The sequence below is a fragment of the Argiope bruennichi genome, chromosome 10 (genome assembly GCF_947563725.1).
Source record: "Argiope bruennichi chromosome 10, qqArgBrue1.1, whole genome shotgun sequence".
NCBI classification, from domain to species: Eukaryota; Metazoa; Arthropoda; class Arachnida; order Araneae; family Araneidae; genus Argiope; species Argiope bruennichi.
Genome location: NC_079160.1, coordinates 12,057,596 through 12,084,376, shown reverse-complemented (window position 1 = coordinate 12,084,376; position 26,781 = coordinate 12,057,596). Strand labels below are relative to the sequence as shown.

Here is a 26,781-nt window from a genome sequence, read left to right as displayed (position 1 = left end):
GTAATTTCGCCTCTAAAAATTATGTTTCTTTTATTTGCCAAAATTTAAATTAGGTGGGCTGTTCACACATATTGTGTTTTAAAAATATTTTTTACTTAATCAGTTTGATAAAATATTGCATACATGCAAATAAATAAAAACTATTTGTAAGCCATTGTATGCAACTAAAATTTAGAAATATGGTATTGGTAACAACTGATCACATTATTATCAGATGTTTTTGTTTACTTGGAGATAACGAGCCGGTTATCTGTCATAATTGCTACAAAAGCCGGCTAAATAAGCGGAAGTATTAAGATATTTTTCTCATTCCAGCTTTCCTATATCTATTGTCATACCGTTTCATCACTAAGAAGCAAACTATTGACTGTTTTGCAGTAAAATAACCTTTCAACTCTTTTATTCATCAAATTTTTTAAATATAACTTATATTTTTCCTGATTATTTCAGTCTTTATGCGATGTGGGAAAATGTGTTGCATCCTTTGCGTTTACAAAACCTTGCACGTGAATGGTTATTGGAAGACACCAGCAGTTTTGATTTCGGTGGAGGTGTTGTAGGAGATCAGCGGTGTGAGTTCACAATTTACATGAAATCTCCTGGTGTATTGGCAGGTATTCCTTTTGTCAATGCTATTTTTGCAGAACTTAATCTTCAGGTGACATGGTTACAGAAAGAAGGGGATCGCCTGCGTCCAATAACAGAAGTTGCCAAAGTTAGTGGACCATCCAAAAGTTTACTTCTATCTGAGCGGGTAGCATTAAATGTATTGAGTCGAGCCAGTGGTGTGGCCACTGCAGCTGCAAGAATGATGGATATAATTCAGAAAGCTGGTTGGAGAGGAACAATTGCTGGTTCTCGTAAAACCACACCAGGATTTCGAATGGTAGAAAAATATGCATTGATGGTTGGTGGTGTGGACATGCACCGATATGATTTATCTAGCATGATTATGTTGAAAGATAATCATATCACACTAGCAGGATCAATTGATCAAGTATGATCATTTGTGATAAAATTTGAGAGATATCATTTTGCAATATTTTTCGAGGTTTATATTTTTTACGTTTCTGCTCCATCATCGCCTTTAGTTTTAAAGTGACAAATGTATACTAGAGCTTTGCTTTTTATAATATATACATCCTCTTTGCATCCATTCACTTTCAGGAAATTTGTGCCGTGTGTGCTTCTTTAAATGTTTTTTTTTAATTATGTATATTAAATATATAGTTAAATTGTTTATAAAGGTAAATAATAGGTTTAGCATGATATGTTTATTTAGGAAATATATTTTAAATAAAACTTCTTTCCGCAATAACTTTTATTTAATAATTTTAAAAAGTTTCATAAAACAATTGCTGTCAAGCATGTATTCATTCTGAAATTCTGTTATGTGGCTTCAGATGATGTATCCTCTGGACTTGTTACTAAAATTTTATATTTGCATATGTTATCCTCTCTCAGAATTTAAATGTGTCTCTGTGGTTTTTTTTTTTTTTTCATCTGTTTTAATTTATATTTGTTTAAAATAGATTTGCAAGCTATTATTTTTGTATAAATTTCTAAATTAAAAGCTCATTTTTATTTATAAGTACTAAATTACAGATTTTTTTTTAAAAAAATTTAATTTCTCGTACTTACTAGAAATTTATACCTAACAATGTACCTATAGACTGATATACATATATACATTTAAACAATAAAAATTTAACAAATATATACATTTGATATATTATCTAAAATGTCTTATTGTTTTATATCAAATTCCCTCATTTCCTGGTATTTTTGCTACTATCATTAAATGGCAGAATTAGTATGTCATTTTCAGTATGACCTTTTCAACCATAAATTACAAAAAGTAATAATTTTTTTCTTTCAAAATTTTTGCTATTATTATTATTTTCCAATTACAGTACTTTTTTAAAGTAAATGCAATTATCTTTTTCTTTATTCCTCTTTCAGTGTTCTAAATTTGGCTTTAAAATATTGTAAAATGTGTTGGGGGAGATTGATTGAAATTGTAAATTTTAAAGTTATTTCAACTAATAAAGCATGCGGTAAATTATTATTGAATTACTTCTAATGTAATTATTAATTAGTATTTTTGATCTCTTTCTCCTAAGATATATTCATAAAATTCTCTGATTTGATGTTGAAAAACTTTCAAAAATATTTTTTCTCATTTTAACAACTTTTAATTCTGTCATTTTACTATAAAAAAACATGCAATTTCACTTTGTATTTTTCATCGCTGTTTGTGGCATTAAACTCTTGTTTTGAATTCTAAATCCATTGATGATTTTAGAGAAATGACAGTAAAAAATGGTTGAAGTAATGATACCAATTTTGGAGAATTTACCTCTTAGTTATATAGTCATTATTTATAAATATATCAAATATTTTCTTTACAAGTAGATATGTTTGGACCCTTACAGGAAACATGAAAGGTTAAGTATCCTCATAAATATTGAATTATTCTTATAAACCTTTAATATCCATTTGTAATATCATTCTTGAAATGGTTTTAAGATTTTTTCCCCCTAATTTGTTTAAACATTGAGTCTTTTTTTTTTTCAGATAATATTTCAAAAATTGTAATAATTTTTATTTTGCTTCTGTTATTTAATTTTCATTTATCTGTGTATTCTTTCTATGAAATAGGTCATAAATCTTTTGACCATAAAATGTGTATACAGCTAACCAATAATATCTTTAATTATTTAAATAATTAAAGATATTCAATTCCTAGTCTAAACCTAAATTTTGTTAATTTATATGAAAATACCAAACACATTATTAAGCGTTGAAATATGTTTCAAGTAAAGTTCAAAAAATTATTATTATTGTTATTTTAATAATCCAAAACAATTTATTTTCATTTGATTTAGTATTTTCATTTTTAAATTGTCACTTTTACTATATTTTTTTCTTTTTTTTTCTTCTGATATTCTTCATAGCTACATACATTTACATAGGTATTTTGCAACATATTATTGCTTAGTTGTAAAAGAAGAAATATTAAATATTTATAAATATTTTTATAATAATAGTTTTAAATATATTCCATTGCATTGTGTTATCATTTCAGTAAAAAGTAAATATAAATTGTTGTAAAGTTAAATATGTGAAGTAAATACTTGTGAATTATTCGTAATTATTCATCTGATTTTATTTTTTTCCAGGCCATAAAAAAAGCACGTCAGCTGAGTGGCTTTGCTCTCAAAATTGAAGTTGAATGCCGTTCCATAGCTGAAGCTCAAGAAGCGTGTCAATCAAATTGTGATATTGTGATGCTTGACAATTTTGATCCTGAAGTCAGACTTTTTGCATGTTTATCATCTTTTATATTATATTGTTTTATTACTAGTTAATGTTATTAGTTAAATGTTGATTATTAATTGTAATTAAAACCTCCCAAAAGATTTGATTCGCTGTACTGTTTTAAATATCTAGCTCTTGCCAGTGTTTATTAATTGAAAATTAACAGAAAACTATTGAACATACCCAGGTTTTTTTACTTATTGTAGAAATAAGTTTAAAAAAAAAAAACTTTTATTTTATTTATCCTTACATTTTCTTATTTTATTCTATTTACATTTCTATTGGTTTATGGTTTTCATACTTAACTTTTGAAGCTTATTTTCAAATTGATTTGCAGGTTTATATTGCTAAACTTGTTCTAAATGCTATTTTTGTGTGCATTTATGCTTTTACTATGTTAATATACTAAATATGAAATAGCTCTCAAAGGAATTAAATAATGCAGAATTTTCAGATTATATTAAGTCAGGAAAGTAATGCATTTCTATATGAGCATAATAATTTGTTGAATTACCTAATGAGTCGTTTTACATTTGTAAGAATCGAATTTTGCTATCATTTTTTCCAGTTAGTTGCTTATGGTCTAGAATTATTAAATTTTTCGATTATAATACATTGCTTTAATTTTTCTTAACTTAATTTTTGCGTAATTGATTAATATAATTATACTTTGATCCCAAATCTTTGTTCCCAATGTGTACTGAATTTGAGAAAAATTAAGTGCAGCATGCATGATTTTTGTAATGCTTATAAATTAAAAACTACAAAATAATAGATAATTAAAATAAAAATGTCTGCTTTTTATTACAGTTATAATGAGGTATTTTTAAAAAATTGCTTATATTTTTATTTATATTTTCGTAATGAAATATCTTGCAGGAGGGCAAGCGTGCTGCTCTGACATTGAAGCTTCAATATCCGAATGTGCTTGTGGAGGTCAGTGGAGGCATCACTGAGCAAAATGTTCTCCTATATGCCAGTCCCTGGACAGATATTCTGTCCAGCAGCTCCCTAATACAAGGTTATCCCACGCTTGACTTCTCCATGAAGGTTTCGCCTACGAGGGGTATAGCACATTCTCTGGATTGTTTGGACTAATTAATAGTGCTTAAGCAGCTGTCTTGCCTTTAGAATTAACAAGCGTCTTTTTTCTGTGTGTTTTTCTTTTTTTTTTTTTGTCCCCCCTTATTTTAACTTTGTTTTTTAATATATTTTTTTCATAAAGTTTTCTGTTTACTCATTCCAGAATATAACTTTTTTTTGTTGTTGTTGTTTAGGTACAATTTTGAAATAACGAAATAGCAAATATTGTTTTTCAAAGAATTTTTTTTTAACTTGTTGAGTTTACTAGTTTTTATGTTAGCATCACTGAATTCAAAGGTTTTTAAAACTCCTATATTTACTATCTAAATAGAGTGATTCTCTTTTTTTTTATATATATATATTTGAAATTATTTCTTCTTTCTTAGGAATAGGAAAATTATATTAATAATTGCATACTCTATTTATGATTTTTGTGGTAGAAAAAAAAGAAATAATAAATTAGATTGAAAAAAAAAATTTAACTAGATGGTGCTTTTTTTTTTTTTATCATTTTATTTGACAAGTAAGAAATTATTTATCTGATGTACTTGCAAACAAAAGTGTTCAGTAATACTGTGTCAAGATCTATCTTGGAAGGTTTATCATAATCAAGAAATTCTTTATTGCTCCTGTTTGCGATTTCAAATTCTTACTACATTTTGGATGTGAATTCAGTATGCTTTTCCATTCCTCACCACATGATGTCACCAAAACATGATAACATGTCACCAAAAACATTGATAGTAGTCATCATTTTAACGATATGCTCATCAGAACTTATGCCACTATTTGCTGTTTCACAGTTGCCTTGAAAATTTGATATTTTCTGTGAAATTTAATGATGGTAACTGTCTGTAATTTTTTTACTGCTTTTTTTTGTTTACTGCTTCTGTCTATGGTTATGCTTCACTTAGGAGAAACTACTTGAAAATAATCTTTTTAAAGAAGACCACATTGTCACAGAAAATATGGCTGTTTCACTTGTTCCTTGTGACAATTTGAAACTTCATTAAATGTGTACAGCTCAAAATTACCAACGTTCTCTGCTTTTAATATGATCTACTGCAGAAATTATCATCCTTTTATAAAACAATTATTCTATTCTTTGTACTAAAAAGCAATCCATTATAATCATATTGTAAAGTATGATTATTTAAATTTTATGTATCAATCAAGATTATGAATCAATCTGACTGAATTTTGCTGAAAACTTGGTAAAAATTAATGATTCTGAGGAATTTATGGGAAAGCTACATTCCATTTAATCTGTCAAAATTTATTATCTAAATAAAGATGAGAGGCAGAGTTTACAGTAAGTAATTTATCTTTTTAAATTTTCTAGTGTTTTAACCAGGATCCTTGCAAAATCTGGGCCATTCACTTAATTACAAGTAATAATGCTTTTTTTATTATTTATTGATTTATTTTATTGTGTATTTTAATTTGACTGATTTCATATTTGTAAACATTCTTCACTCTGTAATATGCATGAGTTTTGAAATTTTATACATTTTTGTTTGTTGATAATATGCTGTTTATTATATTATGCTATATATTAGTATTTTTATAAATATTTTCATTTTACCAATTAGTTTAATTGCATTTTGATTCTATTCCAGCAGTCTCATCCGGTATTTAATTTGTGAGAAAATTGTTTGAAGATTCCATAATATTTATAATATGGTATGATAAGCTAAAGTTATTAGTAAATAAAATAATAAAAGTAAATAAAATGAAAATATCTACTTTTTAGTACATTGATACAAGTGTTTTTAAAATCTGCTTTTATTGAATTTATTTTATAGAATTTTACTTATTAGGATTTGTATAGGAAAATTATCCCTGGTTTTTTTTTTTTTTCTTTTGTAATTATCAAACTGTATAGTGAAAATATAGATTCATAATAGCTCATAATCTAATATTTTCTTATAATAAGAATAATATTTTTGAAATAGCCATTTAATTTTGTCTTGTGTAAAAATAGCATTAGAAGGGTCATTCTCCAAAAACAAGGTATTTTTAGATGTCAATTTAAAGAAAAAAAAATTCTTTTAAATATTTTTTAAATAATCCCTGCATGGTTCTTAATACATTCCAGCCTATGGCCGAGATCACTAACAAATATTTTTCATGGAATTTTTTTTTTTTGTTTTGTTTTCATTGCCCACGGAGTTGATGTATCAGGACATGGAGTTGACACACAATGGAATATTGTGGAAATATAGGTTTGAAATATGAAACTAAGCATCTTTAAACATCACTTTCAATGGAATCAAATGTCTTAACTAAAATTCACACTATAGAATTTAATGAAAAAAATACTACAGTACAATTTAAACATAGAAAAGACACTTTATTAGAAAATGGATACTTCAATATCGAAAAGAAAGCACTTTTTTAAAACAATTTATTCTAAATTAGGAAAAGTTTTAAAATCCAAGTCATTAAACAGATATGTATGTCGACGGGTAAGCATAGGGTCACTAAGAACTTGTTTTATATCTCTAGAGTGAACCCAGGATAAGTCTGCAACATGGAAACAAAAAGGTATTGTCTGTATTTTTAGTCATGAAGTCACCATAATATATTTTACCACCCCCTCTTGGCAGTCATTTTCTTCTAAAATCATTCCAACAAAGTGATGAGTTTTTTTCCGACCCATGAATTCTGTGACCACATATGTATTTATTAGGCTGTCTTCTGTCATAGCTAATTTAATTGCATTACACTCCCCTGTTTTTTGCATTTTGCAAGGAATATCCTCACTCCATTCTTCATCTGTGTCAGAGTAGACATCACTGACTTTCAATTTCTTTGAAGAGGATTTCTTCTGATTAATGCTGGTGGAACATCCAGGTTGATGTGGAGATATTTGTATTGACAGGGCTCCTTTAGCATAACCATGAGAACAAATATCACTTGGTATACACTAAAAGCAGCTTAATCGTCTGAAATGCAGAACATTAGGCTTTGCTCTGGCCCACAAAACTTGGTGCATTTTCATTGTTCCTATAAATCTTTCTCCCTCTTCTTTTAGATTTTCACGAAGTGTACTGAATTCATATTCTTTTATGGGTATTATTTCGATACTTTTAAGATTTTTCTGTAGTTCAAAAACAAATTGATTGAAGCATGAGATGTCTTTTCCCCTGGTCACCAGTGCATCAGCAGTACGCTTCAAAGTCCCCCCGAGTCCATCGGGTGCACCTTTCCCATGCCCTACTTCACTGTAATTTCAGGTTATTTCCTTCGCAGATAAGAGGACAGATGGTAAATGAGTGGCAATTAAGTAAAACGTGTTTCGATTGCGATATTGTGTACTTAGTCCATCGCTGAGAAAATGAATAGTTTTTAAGTTAGGAACAAGGGTTTTAACAATTTTAAGTACTGGACTCAAGTGGGTACAGATAGCAATAGGATTATGTTTCAAGTTTTCTGATAAGGTACAGAATGACTTGGTAAGTATTGTAGTAGATGATTAATTTCTATTGTAAACTACAACTGTGTGGATGCTTACTTGTTGGCATGAACCATCGAAATGAAATGCCTGGATTTCCCTTGAGTATTTACATTCATAATTTTCAGAGAAATCCATATGGATTAACACTTCCTGGGGTTTTAATTGATCTTTTATATTCTTCACTTCTCTTTGCTGGTGTAAAATATTAGCAATATGAAGCATGAACTTTGGCATTTCTGATCTTTAGAGTGTTTTTTTAACAGTTTTAAGGATTCCTTTGGCTACAATATTAACTTTTTTCAAAACCCATTTCTCATACGATATTGTGTCTTCTGAATATTCTAAGAACTTAATCATCTTGATTTTACATTCATTGCAGTTCCTCTCTCAACATTTTTCAATGTTGTCTTTAGTATTACAGCACAAACTTTTATAAAGTTCATCTGGGATCTCTCAGAAATAATATTCAGCTGCTTTAATGCAATCACCATCAGTTTCATGTTCTCATGAAGGCTGCATAAACAAGTGTCTCGCTAACCGACTTTTTTCTGGACACACCAGAATGGACGAAGTTTGCAAAATGTACTGTAATGTATAAAGTATTGCGTAAACTTCCTGGAGAAATTCTTGTGAAGATTTTGTAAACTATCATTCAAGTAGCGTTTTTGTTTCTTCACTCCTTTTCTACTAATTGTATCTTTCTTACCAGGACATAATGTGCTGCAAGAATCATCTTCCAAAAAATTCTGAATATCTTGTTTAATCAGCTCTAATTTGACTTGACTCGTGGTTTTTTCTTTACCATCCGTACTTTTAAGATTTTTTAATTTAAATATTTTTTTAATTCATTAAGGCACTTATATTTTTTCATAATTTTTCCGGCTACATAACAGAGAAAAGATTTTATAGGTTCTTTCTTATTGCGTGTTTTTTGAAAATTATCAGTCATTTGGGAAATCATTGCTTCATTAAAAACCAGTTTCCTTTTTATAGGAGACGATACCTTCACACCTTTTACCAATTTCTTGACTTTTGTGCTTGGTGTATCATCTTTCCTTTAATTTTTCTTTCCCTTTTCCCTATAATATCTACTTTTATACTTGCTATATTTTGCTTTGTACGCTTTTAGTTCTTCCTCTAGTTTTTTTTATTTTACTGTAAGCGGCTGACCTGCTTCTTTTTACTTTTTTCCTACCGCTTTCTCTTCTAGATTTTCCAGAAGAGAAAGCATTAATAGGTGTTTCAGAACTTGCACACTGTGACTATGCACTTGAGAAATTGTCTTGAGGTTCAGTAGATTCATTTAGGACTAATGGTAATGCAGGGCTAGAAGGAGGGCTGTCCACACTTAATATCACTAATTGTTTATTCTTTTTGGCTGCACGGTATTTCCTGGAACATGCTTTCCAACTTTTTCGTTTAGCTCTTTGCTCTCGGACTGATGTCATTTCATGAATAGATTTTATTTTGCCAGCTTCTTTTCGAGCATGATACCGTTCACGTTCTTTTTTCTTTGCTTCTTCATATAACTTGGGGTCACTTTTAATACGTTCACGTCTTTTTCTCTCGCATTCGCTTTTCTGTTTCTGCCTTGCTAATTTGTTCTTCTCACATTCTTTCTTGGTTTTGGCCATATCTAAAATTTAAAAATAAAAAGTTTCTTTTATTATCATATTTGCTTAATGTAATTTTTTTTTTTAAATAAACTTATGATAACATTAACAACTATCTACTTGGTATACAACTTTAAAATCAAATAGGCGTATTACTAGTTACATCTCTATCTATTATCATAGTTATTTTTTTTAATTGGGTGAAACATCATGCATTGTCATCAAATTTAGGCCTATCTCTATGTTTGGCACCTAGCATTTTTTTAAAAAGTTATGGTGAAACCACACCAATAAAATGGTAATCTATATTGTTTGCTTAAATATCGTATAATTATGGTTATATATTTATTATTGTAAAAGAAACTTAAATTCATAGTTAAGCCTAATTACTCCACGGGCAAAGCATCAACTCCATGGGCAAAGTTGTCTTCAGGAGTGCCCATGGAGATGATGAAATTACATTTTTAGTGTAAGTTAAAGAACAGTTTTAATGATACAAAATAATTTTAAAGTTTTTTATGTCTTTTCATCAAGTACATTTAATATGCTTTAAAAAAACATACTACAATTCACATTTTATAGCTTTTATAGAAGTCATGGAGTTGATAACCAATAAACATACTCACCTAGAATTGAAACTTTCTTTTTTTCCTGTGTACAAACAAAGCTTAATTCAAATCTGCATTCAATTCAGATGCATACAAAATGGCTGCCTCTCTTCAACAACACTTGAAAGAAATGAGTAGTGTTGCCACATGAAAGAAATTTTCTAAAAAATATCTCTGTCCATGGAGGTGATGCTTGAACCTGGTTGCAAACTTTAGATGAATAAAACTTTCTGAATATACCAGATTTATTATAATTTCAACACACAGCAATATTTTTAATGCATAATTATTTAATTAAACTTAAATAAAATATAAAATTTCATGTAGTTTGAATAATATATCCACATATTTAAGTAAACTATGGGTTGGTTGCAGTCCACGGAGTTGATTTTTCTCACATATTTGGATTTTTGGATTTTTATCTCACAAAAAAAAAATTTCAATAAATTTTCAATTTTAGGAAACTAATTAGTACCCATCTAAAATTATGTAATACCATTTGTTATGTGGATATTATATTAATAGTATAGTTAATATTCTTGAGTTTCAAGAATGTGCCCAAATTTGGAGAATGACCCAGAAACTTTGTTATTTTTCAATTTTGAAGCTTACTGGCATAGACAGATTTGATGTTTCTTTTCGATTTTAAATTTATGTTCAATCAATAAATAATTACTTTAATAGATAAATTTATGCCTGTGTTTTCTACGAAACTTGAATGTTTAAGGCACTTGTTTGTATGTTTAGATTTTGTAATTAGTTTTGCTGTATAATGTAAAGTTTTTAATGTTTTTTTTTTCTTTCAAAGTATTAGTCATGTAATTTAGTCATTGCAGCTACCATAAGCATTAGTGTGATACATATTTATTCTTATGAGTTGCTTGAGGAAAATGTAAATGATCTTTTTAATATATATTGTAACAGTTTATTTTACACTGGGAACCTGGCTAATGTGGACGTTTTTAATTTGATTATCAGTTATTTGAATACCTCTTTTTGCTCTTGAACTTCTTATTTAATATAATGCTAAAATATTGATTGTGATTAAAACTTATTTTGATTAATTTGGACTCAAAATTCTAAAAATTCATTTTTATTAACTGTTTTCATGACCTCAGAAATCATAAGTAAATAACTTTTAGAAGCCATTTAATTTGTTCAAGGACTTTACCACTGCACATTGTATCCAATCAAAGAAGCATTCAATAATTTCTTACATTTTAAAAAAACTTTGAACTGTTATATTGTTTATATTGAAATTGTGTTGTATAAATGTTTTCTTTATTAAAATTATTACCTGTTCATTCATTAATTAGATTTTATTTATTTAAAGTTAAATATTAAGGATAATTGTTAATTTAAAAATTTTTATTTTCTCTTGCTGCTTTTAATTTTAGATCTATTTTCAGTTAATTAGAAAATTTATTATATCCTCATCAGCTTTAAAGCCAAGTTACACTCTATAAAAGTATTTTATTATTTCCACTAAAAAAAAAACTTTTAACCGTAACCGCCATACTTAACCTTTTTTTTTTTTTTTTTTTTTTTTTAAGATTTTTTTTAAAGGAATAAATAGACACTTTCTTTTAAACATATTGTGTTTTAAAACTCTTATCAACCCAGTGCAATTAGTAAAGAGAAAGATGACTAACATAAACTAAACAAAAGTAATTTTTTGTAATTTATACATAATCTTATGATGTTAATTAGTTTCTTGCTTATCTAACAAATAATTACAAGAAACAAATGGATTATTAGCAATTAAAATGTAAACAAATTTAAGAAACATAAAATCTAATATTCTAATAATGAAATAATTATTTTAATAATTATTAATATTCTAGTCAATAGTATTTAATTATTATTATTATAATATTTCTCCTAAATATATCAGTTAATAATCCAAATTTTCTTTTATTTCTAATAAACTAAAATCCAGCATTTGTTCAAAATATGCTTAGAAATATGTGTATCTGTAATCATTTTTCATGTATAACAATAAAAAAACAAATTACGAACATATTATGATTATTTTATGAATTTATTTTTATATTGGTTCCTGCTGTGAAATAAGAGTACTTTCCACATCTCATTATTATAAGTATTTAATAAGTATGCAAGTATTTAATATTAAGTTTAGGACATTTTGTTTTCATGAACTAAATTAGATATACTTGCTTATGTCTCAAATAATAGCATAGATATCTAGATTCATATAAGATAATTCAATTATTTTTACTTAAACTTCTTATTCGATTATTTTTACATACTTTTTTTCTCTCTTTTCCTATATTTTTTTCCTGTATAATTATTAATTACGTGCTCCATAATTTTTTTATTATAAATTTTTGAATATATATTTTTGTATTTGCTGTAAATTAATGGATAAATAAGCACTCAGTCTTTGTATATCAAACTAGTCGTTGCTTAAGTGATCAATTTTTAAATAAAATTGCATTCTTTATTAAAATGTTTATAATATATATTAATGGTAAGTGCGATTGTTTTTTATTTATTCATTCATTTTTTCTTGTTTGGGTATTATGTTCCTACTATAAGGATGATCAGTAAAGTCCTTTCAATTCAAATGGTGTCTTCTATAGTGATGGGAAATAACATGTACCCATAATAAAATGACTACGCGGATTTTTTGTGACAGGATACAGCATAACGTAAAGGACATCAGCCAAAAAGTCCACTTAGCTATAGCATAATAAAAATACAGTAAAAAATTCCATGTAATTATCTGCAAAATTGAAGATATTTGCGATTAAAATTATGAACTTTCCGTTACTTGAAAAAGGATTCGCCCTAAAAATGAAAAATAAATCCTTCCCCCCCCCCCAGCAGAGTGGGTTTTTTCAGATTTCCTTTTATTATTATTTTTGTTTAATTTCGACATTGCTGAAATTTCACTTCGCTTTTGCTTAAATCGGAAAAATTGTATGATGATACCGAATTATATATTTTTCATTTTTAAAACGAATCCTTTTTTGAGTCTCGGAAAGTTCATAATTTTAATCCCAAATACATTCGCCAATTTTACAGATAATTCCATGCAACTGTTTCCTGTTTTTATTATGATATAATGTACATTTTACTAATTGGACTTTCTAAGCAATCTTCTTTACTATTTTTTTAAGTTAATTTTTGTTACTTCCTTATTTCGACACTATTGACGTTTGGCCTATTTCATTAAATTCAGAATATTTACATTACTTAAGGAATATGTTACTATCCTGGCTATGAGAGATGTTGTTTTGAATTGAACGGGCTTAAAAGGACTTGCCGATCACATTACTTATTTAAATAAAAATAAAAAATACAGAGCATTGCGAGAAGTTCCCTTCATACATGTAAAAGATGCTGGCGTCTTAGAAGTCATTAAATATTTAACTCACCACTGCATCTTTTTAGTGCCTTTTCTTGATCAGTATTTTAAAATACTGCTTTAGAAAAATCACAATATTAAATAAAAGAATATGTACTGAAAGTATTAAATGTGTAGAGAGGATATGGATAAAATCCAAGAATTTCATGTTGAATATTCTTTTTTATGGAGATTTGCATTTCATTGGAATAATTTTCATTAATATGAATATTGATGCCACTACTTTAGTGAGCGCAACTTTTTTTTCTCCATATTTTTTATTATTGTTTCATTTATCTTGTAATCAAATTGATGTTGAAAGCACATTGCTGCAGTGTTTGTAATAAAATTGTACTTAAATTTCTAGTAGTGAAGTTTATTTTTTATTGTGTAATTGATGGGGGGGTATCGTGAATTTTATTGTTCCCAGAGATATTTTCAAGATCTGTTTTTAAATGTTCAGACTCGAAAAGCATTCTACATTTTACCTTAATTCATTTATGTTTTCCCCTCATTTTAAAACTGCTCCCTTTCGTGCCTGATCATGAGTTAATTTAAGAATTTTGAAACTCATCTAATGACGTCCGGGTCGATGCAACATTCTATTTTTATTATTTCAATACAACAGTGGTTGATCGAAAAATGTAATAACGGAGATACCTTAACTATACACAGTGATGCATTTTTGCATCAACTATATATTTTACTTGTTTTTTTCTGAAATTAAATGTAAATAATTTAATATTTAATTAATAAATTTATCAAATATCAAACAATAAATATTATAACAATATGCAGTGCCAGTACAAAGGTACCTGGTGGCCCTGAGCTTCTAATATTTTATGCGTCATTTATTAATACGCGTATTCATATTCGAACGCATAAACAAACATAACGTAATCAAATTAAACAAATTTGATGTAAAAAAAAAAAAATTAGATAACCGAAAAATTTAATTTGATCTAAAAGAAAAATTAACCGCCACTAATATTCGTTCACTGTCATTTTAAACATAAGTAATTTATTAAAATACTTGCATAAATTTGCATCCTTAAACAACACTACTTCATAATATATTATTGATGGGAAAATCTTGTAGCAGAGTTTTCCACCCAAAACAATTTAACTGATTTCTATAATTTTGGTTTTATATGAAAGCTAATGATCTCCAAACACGTCACCCAGAGTCATCTGTAACTAGAACCTCCATTCTTGAGATATATTGCAAAAAAAGATAGGACCTCCCCAACATTACGATTTCACGAATTTTCGTGTCAATTCATTTCCACATTTTGATGGGATAGTTAACCAATTAAAACCCTCTACCATTTTTATTTATCATACTTTAAGATATTTTTTCCTCATAAGATGCATTTTATGAAAATTCGTCGTGATGAATATATTAATGTCATTAATAAGGCAGCCGATGACGGCTATTATTAGGAAGATCAATTGATCAATTTTTTCCTCATAAGATGCATTTTATGAAAATCCGTCGTGATGAATATATTAATGTCATTAATAAGGCAGCCGATGACGGCTATTATTAAGAAGATTGAAGATCAATTCAATCATTTTTAAAAACATGGTTTATCGTATGCAGGATGTCTATTTTTGTCAATATACGAAAAAGTCGAGAGACACTCATTACACCAGTTGAAATAACTTTTGCAGGGCCATTCGAGTTGATGAGGTGCAATTATGTTTGTTCTTTTAGTTAAAGATAAAATGAATTAATCTTATTATGCAGTGTCCTTGGCAAATTTATTTCCTTTTCTTTTCGCATTCCAGGAAACTAGGGGGAGGGATGTTGGTTGAAACCGCCAGGAAAACATCGCTTTCAACTACACACCTCAACTGATAACATTTATCAAACTGCATATTGTCTATATTTAGATAACTCTTGATTAAGGAGTTCTCTCAGAGTAGCTTGCATAACAGTAATTCAGGATAGAAAAACATACCAGGCCGCATCAGCGGCAGTTATTCATCTGTCTTTTCAACACAAAAGAATTAATCCACATTTGTAATTCGTCATGTTTGCATTGTAAATATCTATTTTTTTGATGAGCCTAATTCCGTTGTTTATAAAATAAGCAGTAATCTTGATTTAGCCTGGGTTCATCCTTTTTACTTTCTTATATACACAGCACAGAGAAAATATTGAAATAGTCAACAAATTCGAACTCGACATTTTGAGAAATTTCCACGTTTCAGACTTTTCCCCCAAAAATTGTGCCTGTCTGTGACAAAGATAATTCATAAGCGCTTTGAGTTATACAATCTTTACACCAAATTTGTGGAATTCTATCAAGTGCATAGCGTCATGAAAAAGGCTTAAATTTGAAAACCATTTTTAAAAACCTTAAAAGTGCTTAATTTTCAGAAAAGATCCTTAAAAAGTGCTTAGTTTTCTCGTGAAGCGAAGAAGGCTTTTCGGTTTGTTTTGTTTTCAGACAAATTGAATATGATAATTCGAAATCATGGTCGTAAAGGCTTGTTTACCGGATGTATCAAAGAACGAAGATCAACAAAAGGGAAGAATTCGAAGAAGTATTCCAGGGATTCCAGCACATATTAAGATAAGGCTTAGTGATTTTTTTTGACAGTGTGAATTGCTATTTATTAAAATATTGGAATAGTTATTTATGGAAGCGACTGCACGAAATGCATACTATGCCATAGTTATTGCGAATCGAAAAGCAATTCTAGTTCCAATTTTTGACTTTTAAGTTATTCCGGGTAAGTATATATTTAAACTTCCATGTGTTGTTAAAGAAAAATATGCGATATGATCCGATCAACGGAAGATATGAAAATAGCAGGATGAATTTGATGCGATATATCGAACATGAAAAAAAGCTGTTTTAAAAACACTATCATATTCGATCATCATTCTCATTAATATATCGTTTATGAGCAATCGCTTGAAAGACCTACTACAGGTATTCAGCTGTACTATATTGAATTGTAACTAATTACGTTTTGTAATTATGTTAGTCAAGCGCGTAAAATCTAGTATAATGAAATTTCAACTTGAAACCTTAAATGTTCAATGATTGTGATATCTTACGCGGTATTTTTTGAATGTCCCCATCCATTTGAACATTGTTATTTGCTGGATTCATCTTGCCAAATTGGTTTTGATTAGGAAAAAAAGAAATTGCTGGATCTGGTACTTAAATATTCTTAAGGAAATAAAGAAAGTTTTTTTACTTTTTTTTTTTCAATATTTAGGTTCTGTTATTTTTAATGTTTTTGCCCTTTTTTTATAACTCTTGTAGAAATTTTTTTCCCAGTGAAATCCCTCTTTATATACCAAGTCTTGTCCTGAGCAACGCTTAACATACAGCCATTGAAGTTAGGAACATGAAATTCGGAAAGCTATTTTTTTGGCATTAGATGCACACTAAGAACGAATTTCCCAAAATTTTAATGTGAAGTTTGATTAAAAAATAGAAATTTAAAGTGTTTTCATCATAACATTAAAGCATATTATCGCATAAAAATTATCTTAATACCGTTTTAAAGGTTAAAAAAAGAATAACTTTTGAATAAAAATTTTGTTTGGTTGAATGTAATTTTTTAAAAATAATTTCTGAGAAATTAGTTTTGGACACAGTTCAAAATATTTTTATATAATGAAATTCAAAATGATATTGCTTCTTCGAATAATTGAATCACATTATTCTGCAGCCGTTAAAATTGTAAGAAAAGAAAAGAAAGCCTTCTTTGCTTTTATGTTAACTTAAATAATTTTAAAGCACGTTCATTGAATAAAATTCATTTGATTAGTTTTGTGAAATTTTGAAGCAATGCGATTTATTGTCTCTCGCTAGCTTCAAGAAAGATTCTTTCAAACAATGCTTTAATTGGCATTTTTACTTTCTGGTGTTCAAAATTGAGATAAAATGTGGCAATCGTCAAAAAATTCGAACTCGGGATTTTACTGCATCTTCACGCTTCATACCTAATTGAATTCGGAAACACATTTTCGGAAAATGTCTCTCTGTGGCAAAGATAACACAGAAACTCTTTGAACTAGATGGATGAAATTTGGTAATGACGGTCTTCGCAACAGACTTGTAGATTTCGGACAAATTTTCAGCAATATCCGATTAGAAGAAATCTGTTTATTTGTACGACTTCTCGAAAATAAGTTAGCATGCTGACTGCAAAAGGAAGAGAGCTAGATAGTTAAAATTTGGCAAACAGATTTAATATTTATTATAAAAACATGTGTCAAATTTTGAGCCAAATCCAAAAAGCTATTCATCGCATGTCGGTCTGTACTGTCAGAAATATGTAAACACGATAGCTCAAAAGTGCAATGAAAGATATAAATTTGGTATGTCATTTTGTGACGATAAGTGTAGTTTTGAGTCACATTTTTGTTTTGATCAATTAAGAAAAATGCGTCTGAATTCAAAGTCTCTTTTTGGATATTTTCAACCCATACTAGAGATTAATCCTAAAACACTCGCCAACGATCACATGATAGAATTAGTAAAAATATTTAATTCACGCCCAGTGTTAATATTCCGTAACTATTGTACGTTAATGATACACAAGGCATTTCCTGGCAATATGCAAAAACGTTTTGAGAAAAAAGAAAACTAATTTTTTTTTAATGAATTTGTTTCTGTTTTTTATGAAAATTAGGACTTGTTAAAGCATTTTCATTTCTTCGTAATATATATATAATGTTTCTTCAGTAATATTTTTAGGTTAAAAAGCAGGTTTTCATTAAATTTTAGGAACATTAAACGTTTAATAAAGACTTTTACTACACTTTAGAAACAAGAGGCGATAAGACAATTTCTTTTTAGTCTGGTCATTTGTGAACGCTGCAATTGTTTTCTATTAAAAAATGATTTTAAAAACTTACTTAGAACACGGCATTGTTCTGTCATCCATTTCATGCTAGTTTTGCCAGTCGTATGATGATAGTCATAGAAATGCTTTAGTTTTTAGTTTTCTAGGATTGCAAATAAAATTACTTGATAGAATAAGTCAGTGCAGGGAGAAATTGACTCTTTCCACCTCAGCCATTTTCGATCTTAATTGTTGTAACTTATATAAAAATCAAATATAAAATTTATGGTCATGCTGAGTGAGCTTCGACATTTTCAGAAATGTTGTATCTATCTGATATTTTAATTTTAAGAAATATTGAAAAAGTTTACAGATCTTTATTGTTAATCTTTTAAGAGTTGACTTAATTTTTTTTGGTAGTAATAATTTTTTTTTTTTTTTATGATCATTTCTATGCTTTTGTTAAATCCAAAAAGGCATGATTTTACAATAGAAGATGTTGCGCAAATACAGAAATAAATATCAAAATTAAAAAAATAAGCATTCAAAATTAATTTTTAAGAATGTTTTTTTCAATAAAAATTATGCATTATTATAAAACAGAAAAAAAATACTATGCTTAGAAAATACGCAGTTTATGTATGCATACTTATACAAAGGTGCTTAATTTTTGGGGTTAAGGTGCTTAAAAGTACTGATGCAGTTTCTCACTACGCACCTTTGTATAAGTGTACCTTGTATTAAAAGAAGAGAGCCAGGTGAATAAAATTCAATACATAAACTGAACAACTATAGTGGTGACATCTAATAAATTTTGAATCAAATCCAACAAGTAGTTTAACGTATGACAGTCTCTGTTTTCAGAAGCTTGTAAGCGCGGTAATTGAAAACAACAATATCTTAAATATATCAAATTTGTTATGTGATTCCGTGAACAAAAAAAATTTTAATTCTGTGTCAAATTTCGATTTTAATCGGTTGAGGAAAAAGCATGTGAATTACAAATTCTATTTTCGGATACTATTAACCGCATGGCGGGGATTCATCGCCCAAAAAACTCGCCAAGAATTATCCGATGGATTTTGCAAAAATTCTAAATTCATGCCAAACATTTCCTAACTATTTTACGCTAATACCATGCAAAGCATTCTCTGCCTTGCCCAAGGGTCTACAATTTTTTTAGGAGGGTGAGGTATAAAAACTTTCTAATAAAGTTTTGAGGAAATCACACCGCTGGTTTAAATTCTTTGTATCAGATTAAAGATAAATCTGTGTGTGAGAGAGAAATAGTTTCGAGGTCTATAGGACCAACAGTTTGGTCTACAACTATCAAATTTGGTACATATATACCTAGGATAGAGGGGATGGAAAGCTTCGGGCGACTTTCTTTTCTATTTTTAAAATTTGTATTAATTAAAAATGAAGCTGAATTTTTAGGTATTTTTCCCTCGATAACTTCCAAAAACATTACTGGACATAAAAGGTTTAAAAATCACATTTTTATGATATCCATTTAATAGCCGTACCAAATATATATGACAGAACTTCACTTAAGCATAATTCGTTCCCAAATCTTACTCATACAGTGAAACACTCATTAGGTAAAATATTTTTTTTTTCTATAGAAATCGATGTAAATTAGGACAGTGCATTACATTCCGAAAAGAAATGCTGAAACAAATTTCTAATAATGCAATTCATTATTTAATATATACTTTTTATATATATTTAATGTATGCTAAAGATATTTGTGTTTGGCTACAATTCAAAATTTCGCGAAAATTAGAATACCATTATCGTTAAATGAATTTATAGCGCGCTCGGTTACTATCATATTCGGGCGAAGCTTCTCAAAATAGGCAAGTTCATGGGCGAAGCAACAATTTCGCAAACTTTTATTCAAACCAGTATAAACCAACCTTCCTATCAAATAAAAGGAAATCCCTTTTATTTTATTAGAGGTTCTTCTGTTATTCCCTCCTTTCCTAAATCTCATTCGCAGCTTTTTGCTGTGACATAGAACGAAGCTCCATAAGTTCTTTGGTAGTTCTGGCTATGTTCTTTCACCAGCTCATCAATATTGTTGCTATCTATCTCTAGCCCCATAATCATGATAACAGACACAATCTCATCGATTTAGGGCTCCACAGACACTTGCGCGAAATCTTCCAAGTCCAATCCGGCCAAAAGTCCTTCCCTGCAGATATAAAAATCTCTTCAAACAAAAGAATACAAACTGAAACATGCCAATCCAGCATGATGTCACGGTGCCTTTTCGCCAATCATTCTGCGAAACATTGATCATGAATATATTGACGAAAGGCTATTCAGAATGCTAATAATAGCAAGCCTTACTGATTTTAATTATATATCTTTCAAAAAGAAAATTATTTATTCAATTGTAAAATTTCTAAGACAGTGAATGGCAACATTTAAAAAAAAAAAACCGCTTCAATCGCACAATGCCTATTGTGCCGATTATAAAATCCTGAAGCATTAAAAGATGGAAATTGATGTTGAAGTATTTGATATTTTTTCCAATATATATTGCATAATGTTTCCAAAAAAATATTTTAAAAGTAAAAAAGAAAAGCTTTCTGCAAAAAGGAAATTCGTTTTTTTTATTGTGAGCTTTCCTACAGGTCACAAAGTTTTAAAAGTGTTTTACAATAAGTTAAGTATAAGCTGCTGGCTGCTTCTGTCTGTTCTCTCAACAATTTCTTTACACACCTGAAAAAAGAAAGAAAGAAAAATTTTACTTTAAGAAAAATCAAAATATATTCAGGCTATGACTTCCTCATTTATTATTTTTATTGGGAACGTATCACATCGATGTCAAATCATTATTGAAATATCAAGACTAAAGTTTATTTTGAATTCAAAGCTACGTTTTTACTTCCTCGTATACGAACTGTACAAAAAAAAAGGTATTGTAATTGCCTAAAAATTCGTATTCGAGATTTTGACAAATCGCCAGATTTCAGATTTCCTCGAATCCAATAAACATGCTTTTGGAATTATATATATATATATATATATATATATATATATATATATATATATATATATATATATATATATATATATATATATATATATATATATATATCTGCCTCTTTGTGTTAATGACTAAAAAAATAATGTTTTGAACTAGACGGATGAAATTTGATATGTGGACTTCACAACACATTTTGAATGAAATCCATAGTAGAAGACTGTTTGTCCAACTATCTGAGTGCAAGCAAACCTGACTGCAAATGCCAACTAAAGTATCAAGAAAACAGGATAGTGAACTTTATGGAGAAACCTACCAATGTCACGAATTCTAGTGCTCTTTCTTATCTATTAATCTGCAATAACATCTCTGTCAGCCAAGACCGGCCAGAAATGGTGCGAAAACAGAAGATCCCGTGCCGTGGTTGCCTTAGCAGAAGGGGGGGGGGGGACTCTGGTACGTCAGAATATTACCACACGTTCTGCATACATTTCAACCCATCAAAATCCAAAGCAATATTAAGTGCTTGGAAAGTCACTGTGTTTTTAACAAACTAATAACGTCGACTACATAATACGAATCATAATTGAAACGTTATTATTATTTTTAAGAAAGATTCGAAATCTTCTTTTGTTGAGTTTTGCCTTCATTTTCACATAATTTATTTAAAAATAATTTGAATTAGATTGAAACGTTTTTACTATTCTCCCCATTACATTGGCCCTACTAATTATCCTTGTTTCTGCAGTAGGATCTTTCTTAAAACTAAAAATGATGAAAATTAATTCAGATCAAGTATTCGTTAAGAACTACTTAAGCTTTATATCTATTGAATCCGAATAAGTCAAACAAACTAAATTATGATATTATTATCAGTGTAGAACAATCAAGAAACTGAAATAAAAATTGCGTTTTGTAATCTTATTCTAATAATTCGCATATCGAATTGTATTTACCAATTTAGGAAGAAGTCATTTTTGTTATTTAATTATTAACGATTATTTTGCATGATTGAAATGTTAACTTCGTAAAAATAATATATTATTTCCATCTGTTCTTAAAGAATCTATCACAACAACTTGTGCAACGTAATAAAAAAAAAAATGCAAATAATTAGTATCGAATTGTACAAAGTTCGTTTCAAGGTCAAGCAAATCAACATCACCAGCTTTTTCCACGCTTTAGTTTCTCAGAATCTATGCTACCCTTCAGGCAATACAAAATACGAACACCAAAAATAGAGAAATCTGGAAAACTAAAGAAAAACCGAGAAAGGCTAAAGAGAACAAATGGATTAGATTAAACTGGATTACGGCTCACATCGGAATACGCGGAAACGAGAGGGCAGGTAAACATTAAAAAAAGCTGCACAGAAAGACCAAATAGATATAGTAGTCCCAAAACCATTCCAAATGTGAAAGAAGGAAATTACAAGGGAGATGATTATGTAGTGTAGGATAGATGGATCACGTTGAGAAAAGGACGCATAACATATAAACTCATACAGGAACCAAAAATTATAAAAAGAATATTTCACCTGATGATAGTGCAAATAAAATCGGGACATGGAAGATTTCCTGAATACTTCTACAGATTCGGAAGGATGCAAGACAGCACGTGTATATGTGGGGAAATAGGCTCAGTCCAGCACTACGTAAAGAATGTGTCCAACTCAAAGAAATCAGAAGAAGGCTCATTATGGACAGTAATTTTAACACAACATTACAATACGCTGGAAATTTAAAAATATTAAAAGAAATGACGGGAAAGGTTTCTAGCCTTTTACCAACAGTTTGAAGATTCTCTGAACTTTTGTTGGCCGTTGTTTGCTTATGCAAAAATTTGGACAGTTAATGAGCATAACAACCAGTCACAATAATCCCTGTTCATACGGCTTAGTTCTGTGGTAATGGGGTGACTGGCTATAATTTTAAAAAAGTCCCTGTTTTAGTTCGGGTTAGTTCTTCTGCCAACTATCACAGCTGTTTAAGCTGAAAGAATGATAAATAATAACAATTTAAGTGATTTTCAATCCAATGTCACAATTAACGTTAGTGAAAAAAAGCCACAATTTTCGAAGAGATAAATGAAATTCGTATATTTCAAAGAGTATCGCCAATACAATTGTTCTCACAAAACCTGCAACATACGACACCGGGGTGATTATAAAAAGACGTTAAGTAAACGTGGCTATCTTCGGATCATTTTACATGATAGGTGCAAATAACATTGAAAATTAATTCTAGAGCCTCAGCAAGCATAAACGTCCGGACTCAGCAAAGCACTTTGTCCGATATGAGATTTAAAACCAATGATGAACTAGAGCACAAAGTTAGATAGCTCAATCTGTCATAATATATCCGATATTAGATATTAGATGACTAGAAACAAGAAGCATGATCTCAAAAGGTGTGCTTAAAACTGTGTCTATCAAAAAACAAACCTTACACTGAGAAAAAAACTGATCTTCAAAAAAAAAAAAAATTATGCCAAACATTAAAATGGAGAAACAAAATAAATATAATTAATTGAAAAATAAAATGAAATTTAAACAAAAAAGTACTTCACATATTAAAAATATAGTAGAGTTATAACTTAAAAGCTTATTAATCGATCTCAGAAATGATAAATGCAATTCTGGAAACGCTTAAATGTGCCATGGATCCATTTAATAAGAATCTAATAATTCAGGTCATGGTTTATCAGGTAATAATGGTTTAAAGGTTTGATTTCTGGAAATCAATGAAACTTCTGCACGTCTACATAAATCTGTGATCTGCCAAAGGTACGAGTGCACCCTTTTCGATTAAGTACTCTACCTTTTATAACTACTTCTACACGCGTGTTAGAATGCACATTATTGTTACAAGAACATTAATCAGAATTCATCATCAGAACCATAAAAAACGGGAAAAAGCCTAATCAGCCGTTTAGAGGGTTAATGCAGATATGATTTAATATTGTTATAAATTATAATATTACTTTAATTTTTGTCACTTGAATGACTTAAAAAATTTTTTCCGAGGATCAAGTGTGGTTATTTTTTCTCAATATTTTCCTGACCCATACCACAGATATTTTAAACGATACTACACTCGCCTGATACCAACTTCTCTTCAAAAAGTCTGCCTAACGAAACGTTCAAAAATACACCATTTAAAATAGCCCCCAAACCCAGACAATAGAGCTTCCCCATCTCTCAGAAACAAGAGCTTCGACAAGAAGATAGCAGCTCCTCGATTTTGAAGAAAATACCGTCGCCACAGAAAATGTGTGAAGATTCGAGATAGTTCCATTTGATAACAGGAAATAGATTTCCCCGTTTCCGCATACCCCCCTTCCATTTCCTATGCTTATCTTAACTTTCGAGAGGGGGTGACTAGAAATAGAAGCTTGTCAATAGTTTCCAGAACATTCCACAGTGCAACATCTCGAATTTTATCTTTAAATTCCAAGCGGTCACGGGAATAAGAAAAGCAGAGGTCTACTCCCAAAGCTTTTTCCCGGTATTTCGCAAGAAACATTATTTTCAGTTCCCATGCTGTAACTTTTCACTCTCGACCCAAAAGAAGCGGAAGTTCGACTCCTTATGAGGAGCACAAACTGTACATTGCAAAATATTTTTAAATAATTTAAATCAATAATTAACCCATTAACTGCCTTATTATTTTTTTTTTTAATTTTTGGTCGGGTAAGTTATATATATGCAGAAAGAGTTGTAAAACCGTATAATTATACTAAAATTATGTTTTGTATTGAAAATATTTGATATTTTTGAAAAAAGGTATCATTATAAAATGACCAATAAAATCATTTCAATAAAAACTGAATAAGTAACAGATCGTTACTATAACCTCTAAATTACATATCTGTGTACGATATTTCATTGCAATATAAAAACCAAACCAAAGATATAACGCTTCAATCAAAATCACCATCGTTCAACTAACAAACGATTTTCAAATTTGTTCGCTTGTTGTAAAAAAATCGAAGCATATTTTCTGCTATACACAATATTGACTGATATATATAGATAGAATGAAACTAAACTGTCAGGCGTACCAAATATATTTTTGGTGCCGAATGATTGAATTAAAATTCCAAAATGCCCAATGAGGAACGTGGTTAATAGGTTAAACTGTGAAGCGAAACTTCCAAGTAGGAACATAATTTTCAGATTCATAAACATTTCTTAAAAAAAGCAAATAAATTCTATTCACTATATGTTTTATTAAAATTTGGTAGGTGACTTTTTAAAATTAATTTCTATTTAAGCATCATAAGTTAGTGCTTCATTTTCTTACTCACTTTAAATATTACGATTATCACTAATCCCCCCCCCCCCTGCGAATTGTAAGAAGTCCTGATTTAAAGATTGTAATAAACTTTTTTTTCTTTCCCATAAGCATTGTTTTTTAGTATACACATCCAAAGAGCTGACATTCTATGTCTTATCTGTCCATAAATAGGGTGTGTTTTTTCCCCCCGAATTTTCCAGTAGTAGAAGACAAAAATTCATGAATAGAGGAGTGTTAACAAATAAAGAAAAGAAAATTGGTTTGGTGTAATGTATTTATATGGTTTTTAATAAACATTTTACTGATTGCTCCCTGCATTATGTTTGTTATTTAATACTCTTCGTACAAAATATGCTTACGTTTGTTTTAAATTCTCCTGAATAATTTCCTTGATATTAAATTTAAAAAATATATTGCAGAGTGAGTCATAAAATGGTATATGTAAAACTTTTTTTTACAAACTGATTTAATGGGGTTGGGAGATTATAAACATTCGTTTCATTAAATTTTCTTTTTAAAAATAAATCATATGTAATGGGAATGTTTACAAACAATTTGCTATCAGATCAGATTAAGTATTCTAAGTTAGTTAATACCCTGTTTCAAAACAAACAGAGAGCTATTTTTAGACAAAATTCGCCATTTTGAATCGTAATCAAATGACGAATGGAACATATTCTTCTTCAAAGTTCCATGCCATACAAACGAGATGTTAAATTCACGATGTCACATGTGGCATGTGCCATATACGCTTACACTGCGAATTTTTTTTAAAGAATCTAACCTGTGTTCCTCCAATGGTGTTGTTTAATACATTACTGGACAAAATGCTTTAGTTTTATTAATTAATTCAATGTTCTGCAACATTTTTTCATATTGTGCAGTTTACTTCATCTTCTGCAACTTTCTTTAAAAGTCGTTTTTCCGGTAATATAGGTTCTTATACAACCATATTTTCATATTGAAGAATTAAAGTTAAATATTGAAAATTGTAATGCAGATTGACAGGTATACATGAATTTAGCCTTAAATTTATAAACTTAATCAATATAACTTATTCATGTGACGTCAAAACCACATGATGACTGTAGCTGCGCATTTCATCTAACTGCACATTGTCTTATGCTGTGTCCTTTTCCTTCAGCAAGATAAGCAATGCATTAATAGTGATGCTTCAGGGAGTATGAATTAATTTCACTGCTCAAAAGTTTGATACTA

At 29.1% G+C, this 26,781-nt stretch overlaps 2 protein-coding genes across 3 annotated transcripts in view; one reads left to right on the top strand and one right to left on the bottom strand.

The window, feature by feature from the left end:
- The first annotated feature begins 201 nt into the window (after positions 1–201).
- Positions 202–5,916, top strand: LOC129988842 (nicotinate-nucleotide pyrophosphorylase [carboxylating]-like). Of its 2 annotated transcripts, XM_056097118.1 has the most exons (4): positions 202–997; positions 3,183–3,314; positions 4,201–4,387; positions 5,747–5,916. In XM_056097118.1, exons 1-4 carry the CDS (start codon positions 461–463, stop codon positions 5,752–5,754), a joined length of 864 nt encoding a protein of 287 aa, XP_055953093.1. In that variant the 5' UTR covers positions 202–460; the 3' UTR covers positions 5,755–5,916. The 2 variants fall into 2 exon arrangements, with proteins under 2 accessions (XP_055953093.1, XP_055953092.1); XM_056097117.1 differs by lacking the exon at positions 5,747–5,916 and having other exon boundaries at positions 4,201–4,671.
- Positions 5,917–20,872: 14,956 nt separating this feature from the next.
- The window catches only part of LOC129989023 (ataxin-2-like protein), a 71,046-nt gene continuing 65,137 nt past the window's right edge, over positions 20,873–26,781 (bottom strand). Inside the window, exon 18 of the mRNA XM_056097328.1 lies at positions 20,873–21,000. Coding sequence (XP_055953303.1) covers positions 20,993–21,000 — 8 coding nt within the window. The 3' untranslated portion in view covers positions 20,873–20,992. The remainder of the gene's footprint in view (positions 21,001–26,781) is intronic.